Source organism: Plasmodium falciparum (assembly GCF_000002765.6).
Source record: "Plasmodium falciparum 3D7 genome assembly, chromosome: 12".
NCBI lineage: Eukaryota > Apicomplexa > Aconoidasida > Haemosporida > Plasmodiidae > Plasmodium > Plasmodium falciparum.
The window spans coordinates 1,440,001-1,452,605 of NC_037284.1; the positions used below are offsets into that span (position 1 = coordinate 1,440,001).

General features: G+C 19.5%; 3 protein-coding genes across 3 annotated transcripts in view; all 3 read right to left on the reverse strand.

The window, feature by feature from the left end:
• Window positions 1-1,050, reverse strand: part of PF3D7_1234500 (conserved Plasmodium protein, unknown function) — a gene marked incomplete at both ends in the record, with an annotated part of 1,155 nt that extends 105 nt beyond the window's left edge. The window contains one exon of the mRNA XM_001350703.1: window positions 1-1,050. This exon is cut by the window's left edge and continues 105 nt beyond it. Within this exon, the coding sequence (XP_001350739.1) occupies window positions 1-1,050 (1,050 nt within the window).
• Window positions 1,051-1,735: 685 nt separating this feature from the next.
• PF3D7_1234600 (protein TOC75, putative) lies at window positions 1,736-5,128 on the reverse strand (the record flags this gene model as incomplete). Its single annotated transcript, XM_001350704.1, has 1 exon — window positions 1,736-5,128. The coding sequence occupies one exon, from the start codon at window positions 5,126-5,128 to the stop codon at window positions 1,736-1,738; it is 3,393 nt and encodes a 1,130-aa protein (XP_001350740.1).
• A 1,246-nt stretch (window positions 5,129-6,374) lies between these two features.
• On the reverse strand, window positions 6,375-10,335 carry PF3D7_1234700 (upregulated in late gametocytes ULG8; the record flags this gene model as incomplete). Its single annotated transcript, XM_001350705.1, has 2 exons — window positions 6,375-9,913; window positions 10,104-10,335. The coding sequence occupies 2 exons, from the start codon at window positions 10,333-10,335 to the stop codon at window positions 6,375-6,377; spliced, it is 3,771 nt and encodes a 1,256-aa protein (XP_001350741.1).
• Window positions 10,336-12,605: the final 2,270 nt, after the last annotated feature.

The following is a 12,605-nucleotide window of genomic DNA, read 5'->3' on the forward strand; positions in this document are numbered from 1 at the left end:
ATTTGCATTAATAACATCTTTGATTATGACCTTTTTCGAGAATTCATCTGGGTCTCCTCCTCTTTCTACAATATTATTTAATATTTTAATTTTTTTTACAGGAGATATTAAATTCATATAAGAACTTTTATGAAACATAATTTGATCATATTGAAAAGCTAAGACATCATATATGGTTAATGGTTGATATAAATTTATTTTCATTTTTATAATTTTGTGTATAATATTTTGTATTTCATATGAATATAAATATATCATATTCGATGTAAACATTGTTTGAATAGTTAGATAATTATTTAAGAAAATATAATAAAATCTGTATTTATATTCATTATTATATTTTTCAATTAAATTATTTAATAATGTTATTTTATTTATATCTACATTTTTTTTAATTATTATATCTTCATTTTTTATTAATTTCTCTTTTTGAATATATAATATATCTTTTATATTTTCTTCATTAATATCTTCTACATATTTATTTTCATTTAATATATTTATTTCTTTTAAAATGTCTTGAATATTTTCCCAAAATTTTTTAAATAAATGATTATTGTTATGATACATTTTGTTAATTACTCTTTCTTTATTATAATTCATATTTTTGTTCATGTTGTTCTTCTTTTCCTCTTTTTCTTTTTCTTTTCCTTTTTTTTCATTATTTTCATTTAATAATAAACATAATAAATCACAAAGAAGTTCATGAAGAAAATCAATTCGTTTCTCATATTCATTTGAATATGTTTTATCCTTTATTATATCATATCCTCTATGTATACAAAAATTTTCAAAAGTATGATTAAAAAAAGAGGAACTCTTATCTCCATTCAATATAACTTCATATTCATTACTATTGATTTCAATTGTTATAGAATCATCATCCAGTTCTTTTATATCATCACTCACTCTTTTTATTACATCAAAATAATAATAGTCTTGTAAATATAACAGTACATCATATTTATATATGTCCTTTCTCTTTCTTGAAAAAATGCGGCAATAAATTGTCGTTAGTAATTCGTGGATAACATTAATGGAAGTAATCATATTGGATCACACAAAAATGTATAAATAAATAGAAATATGTATATATATATATATATATATATATATATATATATATATATATTATATTATTGTTATATCAGATTATATTAATTTTATTTTATCATATATTATATATATTTTTTTTTTTTTTATACTTTCAAAATGTACATATATATATATATATATATATATAATATATACTATATATTTTACATATAAATATTTAATTCTTGAAGATATATAAATATATGTTATATTATATATATATATATATTTTTTTTTTCTTTTTATATTCAATTCATTATCAATATATAATTTATTTAATGACAAAAGAATAAAATAAATAAAATGATGCAGTAAAATATATTGCTGTTTATATTATTACATTTAAAAGGTTTATTATATAATGGAGAGGGGGTAAAAAAAAATACTTCGAAAAGCACCATATTTAACATAATATATATTATATATTGTAATATAATATTATTTCTATTTTATTAATATCATGATGATATCTCTTATTTTTTTTTTTTTTAATGTATTTCAATTTATATTTTCAAAAAAAATTATTATTTAAACCCAAAAAAAAAAAAAAAAAAAAAAAAAAAAAAAAAAAAAATATATATATATATATATATATATATAAAGCATGAATATACATTTGTAATTATAAAAAAAAATCATATTATAATAAATAATTAAACTTTGAATTATCTTCCTTTGACTTCAATACCAATGAGGGCAAGAAATTGTTGCCATGAAGTTTAAAATTTAAATATATATTCATATTAAATAATAGGATACCTAATCCATAGGAAGAATTATGTTGATGTTCTTTTTTTTTTTTTTTATTTTTACCTTTTATATAATAACCTTTAAGTAAATTGATAGTATCCTCTATATGTTTATGATTTCGTTCTGTTTTGTTATTTTCGTTCTTGTTTTTATGACATTCTTGTAATTTATCAAATATATTATAATTAAAAAAAAGATATAATTTCATATGAAGGAGATTTAAAAAATAATTATTAAATATTACTGGAAAGATTAATTTATAAGTTAAAGATAAATTCATTTTATTAAAATATTCTTTATATGCATCATTCATATTTATATTATTTACTGTATATATTGTACATGTATTATTTGTGAAATGTTCATTTGAAGCTGTAACTTTTATGTTTTTTATTTTTTCTTTAAATTTTTTTGAATTGTCTTGTTCATTTTTTATGTTACATTTCAATATGTTCTTTAAATGGAATAATATATTTTTTTCGTTTTTATTTTCATTATCTTTAACATCAAATAATATATTATTAAGAGTCCATAAATTTTTTTTAAAAGAAAACATTATATTTAATAAAAGAGACATGTTATTTATTGATAACTTGAAAAAATATAAAGGTATATATACAGAATGAACATGATCATTATTCGATAAATTAAATTCATTTATAACTTTTGTTTCCTTTCCTTTCTTTCCGTGTTTTCCTTTTTTACAATAATTTTTAATTTTTATGATTTTGTTTTTTATCATATTTTGAAAGGTACAAAATAAATCATACATATTTATTTCATAATTTTTATTAAAATATAAGGTATAATTTAAGTAGATGTTGTTAATACTATTCCATTTTATATGACAGCTTTTTTCATTTACACGTTTAAAAAAATATAACAAGTCTTTATGTAAATTTTCATTTTTATTTTTATTCTTAGAATTTAAATTATCTTCATTATTATCATTGTTCTCTATTGTGTTTGAAGAATTTTCCTTTTCATAGGGGAAATTATTCTTTTCCATGTTAAAATAAAATATTAAATCAAATTTATTTTTTATATTAAAATATTTTTTTAAAAAATTACTAGTTTGAAATAAATTCGGATTACATAAATTTATAGATGTCGACAATTTTATTTTTGATCCATATAAATTATATAACTTATTAGATAAAACGCTTTTTTTATCATTCCTAAAGAGATTCATACATTTATACAAAAAACGATTTTTCCATTTACTAATATTAGAAACATTACCATTACTATTGTTAATATTATTATTATTATTATTATTGTGATCATCACCTTTGTTCGCACAAACCTGTGTACTTCCTACATCGCTTGAATAATATCTTTGCTCTTTTAAAAAGTAAAAAAAGTTTTGGAAGTCCTTTCTCTTAAATTTCGTCTTTATTTCTAAAATAACATTGTTCATCCTTTTAATAAAGAAAAAGAATAATGTTTTTTTATATAAATAATTGTATAAGTCTTTTACTTGTAAAGAATATTTAGGAGTATTAGGGAAAAATGAATTACTTTGATTTATGTTCGAACTTGATACATTTAACGTTTCATTATCATTATCATCATTATCATCATTATCATCATTATCATCATTTTTTATACTTATGATATCCATTAAATTATTTAATGAAGATGTATGTACCTCCTTTTTATACTCCTTATTTATATTCATACCCATAATTTGAAAGGAAGGGTAATTTTTTTTTAGCTTTTCCAATTCTATTAAATCATTTATAAATATAAAATCATAATTATGCTTATTATTTTTATAATTTAAATTCTGAAAATATTTCATTCGAAACTTATCTGAATATGTTAAACTATGTAAATAGGAAAATGATAAATTTAAACAAAATTCTAAAAAATCATTAAAACCTTTTGATAAACTAGGAATTAATATCATTCTTTTATTTTCAATAATATTAATTTCTAATATATTCTTATTACATGATTTATCATTATATAATTTCATTTGGACATATTTAAATAAATTAGAATCTACTAAAAGGTTATAAATATTCTCATTCCATACAAAAATACCATTTTCTTTTATATTCATCTTATTCTCAAAAAAACGTCTAACTTTTCTGTTGGACACACTTTTTTCTTTCAAATTATAATTTAACACATCTTTATATAAAACACTTTCTCTATTTAATAATACATTTTCCTTTGGTTCTTCGCTTGAAATGTTTTCACTCTCTTTATCATTTATTTTGATGTCTTTATTAAAATTTTTTATATGTGGGTTAGGTGACACTTCCTTTTGCTCAGATGATTTGTCATTATGATCAGATGATTTGTCATTATGATCAGATGATTTGTCATTATGATCAGATGATTTGTCATTATGTTCAGATGATATATCATTATGCTGAGATGATTTATCATTATGTTGAGATGATTTATCATTATGTTGAGATGATTTGTCATTATGTTGAGATGATTTATCATTATGTTGAGATGATTTGTCATTATGTTGAGATGATTTATCATTATGTTGAGATGATTTGTCATTATGTTGAGATGATTTATCATTATGTTGAGATAATTTTACATCCTTATGATCCATTTGCAAATTTGTTTCCACATTATCATTTTCCTGAAACCCCTTTCTTATTTTATCCCAATTTGAATCACCTTCTTTTTTTTCTTTATCACATGAGTGTATCTTAACCAAAATTTTATGAACAATACATTCCTTTACGTATATTACTAAAGTTTTATCTTTCCCCTTCTTTACAACTTCATGCGTTAATACTTTAGAAAAGAGATAATTGTTACTGGCGTAATAATTGTTAATAATATTTATTATGGTATTAATATCTTTATATCTTATGGTAAGTAACTTATTTTGTTTCATAAGTTCATTTAATATTTCTGCATTTATTACAGTGCTGTTTTTTATTATAACATTGTTAATCATTTCCATATTATCTTGTATACTGATTTTATTAAAAACATTTTTAAAAGATATTTGATTATTCTTTCCTGTTTCTTCATTTTCTGTTTCCTTATTTGTATGGAACTTAATTGAATATCTTGTTGTTAGCTTATTCCATAATTCTTTTAATTTATTTTTCTCATTTTCAAGGAAATAAAATTGATTACTACTTCTTTTCTTGTATGTATGTGAATTATTATCATAATTATTAGGAAACAAATAGTTGCTCGTAATATTAGTATTTCCTCTTTTTATAACTTTACTATATGTAGTTAAAACAATATTTATAAGTATAAATAAGCATGTATATTTTCTTAAAACATTTTTCATATTTTTTTTCAAAAAAGTTTATTTAGAACTAAATAGCAGTAAATAACATGGACTTACAACCAAAGGAAAAAATTATATCCACATAAAAATATTTTTATATATATTCACATTAAATATATATATATATAAATATACATATATGTGTGTGTACATAAATGTATATATTTCTGATATTTATTAATTTAATATTAAGAAAAAAATCATTTTACATTTTTTAATTCAATAGATAACTTATATTTTATGTCCTTGGGTATTTTTCTCCCTTAATACTTCTGTCACATATACGTATGCTTCTTTATGATTTGCATATTTTTTCATATATTCTACTATCAAATATAATAAACATTATTATAAATATAAATATATATTATATATATATATATATATATATATATATATATATATATTTTATGTATATGTATATGTGTATTTTTTTTTTTTTTTTTTTTTTTTTCTCATAACTCTTAATATTCATGTATTAAAGAATTCATAACAAAAAGTAAAAAAAAAAAAATCAAATTGTATTATATATATATATAAATTATATTTATTATATATTTTGAGATAGCCAATTAGCACATAAAAAAGTTATACACATCTTTAATAAATAACATAAAGTAAAATATTACAATATATATATTAAACCCTAAAGCAAGATGTGTAATAATGATCTTGTTATATAAATATATATATATATATATATATATATTACATTTTTGAAAGAACTTAATATGTCATTTTAATCATGTAAACGAAATAATAGATAAATATATATAATGCTAGAACATTTTATACTCATTTTATTATTATTTATATATTTATGATTATATTTATTAAATACCTTTTATTTTTCTTTCTTCACAAAAAAAAAAAAATAAAAAATTACACAATTGAAATATATATATATATATTTTACTTTCATGTAACGTTTTTATAAAAATTTTAATAAGACTATAGAATAAAATATAACTGTAAAAAAAAAAAAAAAAAAAAAAAAAAAAAGAGAAAAAACAAAATGATTATAGTTTCATACAGTATATAATGATTAAAATATTTTTAAGATATAATATGGAGATACACAAATATATGAACTACTGAAGTATAAAATTTATATGTTTCCCATTTTGTACTATTTAATATATTTGAATTTTATAATTTTTTTTAATATTGGTATAATATATTGTATTGTATTATATATATATATATATATATATATATATTTTATGTATATGTGTATTTTTTTTTTTTAAAAGAAGGCATCCTTATATTTTATATAAGAAGATGAATGAAAGGAATTATAAAATTTGAGAGTATTCCTTTTTTTAAAATTAACATCATCATATATTTGTTCAGTTTGCCAATGGCGTGAAAAATGTGAAGAACTTCCACATGACCATTGAACATTACATCTGAAGGAAAAATCTTGTTTTTGTAAAAATGTGAAATTTGTTAAGTCATATGGTTGATTGCAAGGTCCTTTATACGACACAGGTGGAGAACAGATAAATGTGGAATTTGTTTTACCCTTCAATACATCTATATTATTATTATTATTATTATTATTGTGATTATCATCACTGTGATGATTATAATAACTATTATTACGATCAACATTCTCTTGATTGCCAACTTTAAAGTCGCTATGAATACTATTTAAATGAACACCATTATTATTTCTATTAATACTATTTTCATTATCATCATCATTATCGTTATTAACATGATCCCCTCTATCATTATTATTATTTGTATCAAGGTTATGTTCATCGTCATCATTATTATCTATATCATTACTATTATCCCCATCAATGTTATGTTCATCTTCATCAAAATTATCTATTTCAAGACTATGTTTATTGTAACTCCTCCTATCATTTGTGAGACTTGAGAGTTTATGGTTTCCTTTTTTGAGAATCCAGTTTTGAGGACAAGGCTTAGTCCAGTCAGGTTGGCAGTTGTCCTTACATGGCCAAGGAGCAAAACATTTATTTGAGTAAAGGAATTTATCAAAATTTCTGAAACTTAAAATATCAAAAGAATGGGAACATCCTTTTGGGGGTACATAATAATATGGAGCAATACATTTATTATCTTTGAAAATCCAATTATATGGACATGTTTGATAAAAATTTTCTTCACATTTATCAATACAAGGCCATGTAACATTACATTTTTTTTCGATTTCTTTTTTTAAAAGTATACTATTATATATTTCAATAACATGACATAAATTTCTATTTTGTTCGTAATTATTTGTATTCACTAAATAATTATTACTATTTTTATAATCTTTCCAATTTTCATTTGTACAGATAAATATATGTTCATTATTTTTTTCGGTTCGTTCATTTATTATTTTATATCCTATAGGACAAACTTTTCCATAATCTTTTTCACAAGTAGAAAAACAAGGCCAATCAGATTTACATAGATAACTCCAATTTTTTTTAAATAATGGACTTGAATATTTAAAATTTACAATAATACCACATAAATTTTTAAGATACAAAGGATAATCTGATGGACATTTACATTTCCCATCTCCTATGTTTGTCCAACCCAAAGGACAATTTACTCTTACATAATCTCGTTCACATTCTAAACATGGAAAATTTAAATTACAATTTTTTTCTAATTTTTCTCCTTTTTTTTTATCAATAGTAACAAATGAGAAATCGTGTGTTACATCATAAACAGTTTTTACTATGTCATTTAAATTTAGGATAGAATTACATGTTCTTAAATATTTCGATATATATGATTTTGGCGCTAAACATTTTTTATTATTTATATAAGTCCATCCAATGGGACATACGTTATAATTTTTATTTTCACATATAAGATTAAATTTATCATAAATATGGTAAGGATTGTTTTCTTTTTCTATTTTATAATTCTCATATAAATTTTTTATTTCATTTATGTTATCTGTATTATTATATACAATAGGGACTTTGTTTTTATGCTCTTTTCTTACATTATCATAAAGTTTTGTAATATTATTCATATGTTTATTTTTATATATATTCTGTTTTTTTTTTATATATAATATATTTTGTTCTTTTTTTATAGGTTTATTATTATTCATGTGTATATATTTTTTCTTTTCTTTTCTTTTTAATGTATCATGATAGGTATTATTTTTGTTTGGTTCCCCAATTTGAATAAATGCAAAATTGTTCCTATTAACTTTGTTCTTTGATTTCCTATTTTCTATATGATGATTTTTTTCTGTGGTTATGAATGGATTTGTTTTATTTTCCAAATAATTTTTTTTTTTTGTATAAGTAGGACTTTCTCCTTGTTTGAATTGTTTTATTATTTCATCTATTTCTTCTTTTAATTGTTGATCATCAGATGTTTCTTTTAACATAATTAAATCTGTAATTGTGCCATTGGTTACAATAAGGTTGTTTAAATTTATTTCATCATCGATATGATTATTATTAATAATGATATTGTTATTGATTTTATTGATTTTATTGTTTTTATAGTTGTTGTTTTTTATAATTTTTGTTTTTTTTTCTTCCATATTATCCTTTTCATCATCATAATTGAAGACTTGTCCAATATTATTCATGGGCCCATTTTTAAGACCAATTTGTATTATATTAGAAATATGTTTGTCTTTTGATGTAGCACCAAATATTTTTGTATTTCGCCTTTGATCATTTATCCTTCCTAGTTTTTCATAGGAATTAAATCTGTCCGTAAAAATGACATCACAAGAAGATGCCCATGCAAATTTCATATGTGCAGTATAATTTTTGAAGGAGAAAATATTTTCACAGGGACCTTCATATTCTATAGGAGCTACACAAATATGTTCTTCTTCATTTATAAGAATCCAGTTATAAGGACAAAACGAATGATCATTTTGAATTATATTTCCATTTTCTAATGGCCATTGAACATTACATATTTGAGAATAATCATATTTTTGTTTCTTACTAAAATTTTTAAAAGATACAACATTATTTATATTATTCAAATAATTTATATTTTTCATATATTTCATACTATTCATGTTTTCTTTATTTTGTATATCATGCTTGCATGGACCATTATATGACAACGGTATTTGACAAATATGATTTTTTATATCTACTATATTCCAACCCATGGGACATAACGAATTAAAATTAATCTCTTTTTTTTCATGTACTGGCCATTCAACATTACATATATGAGAGATGGTAATTTTTTCTTTATCACTGAAATTATATAAATAAAGAATATTACTACAAGGTCCCATATAAGAAATAGGTGCAGAACATGTTTTGTTATCTGGATTATTTTTCCAATTTAATGGACATAATATATTAAAATTATAATTTTTATCATAACAACTCCAATTTATATCACATATTTGTGCCCATACCTTTTTTTCGGATTGAGAATAATGATCAAAGTTTTTTTGTCTAATACATTTACCTGCATAATTTTTTGGAGCTTCACATGTATTATTTTCAATATTATGTATCCAATTTTCTGGACATTTTTTTGAAAAATCTTCAATACAAATTTTACTACAAGGCCAAGATACATTACAATTAATAGAAAAATTATATTTACTTTTAGCACTTGCATTTTTAAATATTACTTTTTTTTCACATGGACCCTTATAATGTAAAGGACTTAGACAACTTATACCATCTCCCATATCAATCCAATCTTCGGGGCATAATTTTGAATAGTTTATTTCACACATTTCATCGTTTGGATTCCCTAGTCCTAAACTTTCGGAAGCCTTTTCTAGTTGTCTCTTGATTTTTTCGGAGATAACTTAAAAGGGTATCATAAAAAAAAAAAAAAGAAAAAAAAAAAAGAAAAAAAAAATGGGAATTTTACTTAATGGATATGTAAAGGAATATGTCTATATAAAATATATACATATATATATAGATATATATGTATATATATATTTATTTTTTTTTTTGGGGTAAGTAAAGTCATTTTATTTCTACAAACATACCTACTAAGGGTACATTCTTTAAGGTCAAGGATAAGGACTTTATTAATTCCTGACCAAAAGAAGAATGTCCATAAATTTTTTCTTCCTCTTCATTTGGTGTATTCTCAAAAGAAACTGATTTTTTTTTATCATCCTTCAAATAGGATGAGTAAACAAATTTATTATTAAAACCATACACAAAGAAAAACACAGAACAAATTATTAATAAAAAGAAGTATTTAGAGAAAGACATTTCAAAAAAATATAAAAAAAATTACATAAATATATAAATATAAATATATATATATATATATATATAAATATATGGGATGTCTTTTATTTTTATCAACACAAAATAAAATGAAAATTGATAAAAATATTAGTATCCAAGAAAAAGTACTTATTTTAATTTTTTAAATTATTAAGAGAAGTATGATAAAAAAATGATGTTAAAACAGTTAGGAGAGACAAACAAGACACATACATATATATATATATATATATATATATATATATATATATATATATATATATATATTTATTTATTTATATATATTCCCTTTTTTTTTTTTTTTTTTTTTTTTCGGCTTCATTTATCATATGATAATAAAGGATATAATAACATAACAACGTGTAATTACACGCTTGTTTAAAGCTATTTCATTTTTTATCCTTTCCCTCATTTTAACATTGCTTTTTAATAAAGAAATAAATATATAAATATATATATAAATATATATATATACATATTTTTTATTATCTCATTTTTAATAGTTTAATTTGAATACAAATATCAGATATTTATGGCCACCAAGAAAAAATAACCTCTCTTTCAAACATTATAAAGAATATTTCAAATGCGAATGTGGAATATATAAATGTGTACAGAAAAATATACAGCAAATAAAAAAAAAAAAAGAAAAAAGAAAAAAGAAAAAAAAAAAAAAAGGAGAATAATAAAAGCTCTTATTTCCTTTTAGAAAAATATACAATTCCCATAAATTTGTAATAAAGATATAATATGATTTTATAAAAAGAACTCTACAATAAATTATACTTTCCATTCGTACATATATAAATAAATAAATATATATATATATATATATATTTTTTATGTAAGTATTTAAAAAGAAAGGAAGTTTAATTTACAATTATTTACCACCTCATCATGGTAAATAAATATGTATAATAATTTTTATTTTATCTAAATATTTTAACATTTCAAAAATAATAAAATTTACTTTTAATAATTAAATAAGTTATTCATTTTATAGATTATAAAAATATAAACCCATGATAAGATCATTAGAAACTTAAAAAATTTATGTATTGAAAATTTGATAGATAAATAAATAAATATATATAATATTATATAAATATATATTATATATACATTACTATTATTATTATATTTTCTTTAATTACATTTTTAAGAATTAATTTATAATTAAAAATGATACATATATAATATATATAATACATATATATATATATATATATATATATATATATATATATTCCAACAAGGAGTAATATATTATAATTTTATTTTATTTTTTTATTATTATTTTTTTTTCTTTGGAAGTTACAAAAAAAATAAGATGAATAAAAAAAAAAAAAAAAAAAAAAAAATATACATATATATTTATTACTACAAATTAATATTTTATTAATGTTTACACGATAAAATTCTTTTATTTAAAATATGTAATATATATATCCTTATTAAAGTGAAATATATAATTTTATAAAATCTGATAGATGTAATTATAAAATCATATATATATTTATATATGGTTTTTTTATTCATTTATTTTTACTGTTGTTATAATAATATATATATTAATAAGATGAATTTATAATCAAATAGAAATATAATATTTATGAACAACGTCATAATATTATATATAATATTATGGAGAAAAAAAAAAAAAAATTTTAAGTGAGGTATCAAATATTTACCATAGGAGGAATAAATATATAAAGGTTTCATACCAAATGATGAATGAATAATATATAAATATTTATGTTTTTTTTTTTTTTTTTTTTTTTTTTTTTTTTTTTCTATCATTGTTTTAAATATATAAATCGAAGTGGGGATGTAAACAAAATGATATTATATTATTTTATATATATATATATATATACCATTAAATAGGGACTTACATTGAATAATATAATATTATTATATTGTAACAATTATTTTATATTTAACATTTGATTATGTTGAATGTTTAATAAACGTAACAAAGAATATAAATTATATCATTTGTTATATATGAAAGAGCCATGAGTTGACACATATATATATATATATATATATATATGTATTTTTTTGTATATTTATGTTTATTTATAAAAGGATATATTTTTAAGTATACATATGTCTAGTACTATTAACAGACCTTTTATAACTTTGTTTTTGTAATATCAGTTCAAAAAAAAAATATATATATATATATATATATATATTTTTTTATTATTTTTTTTCATTTTTGTGTTGATTCCCATAAAATTAAAAAT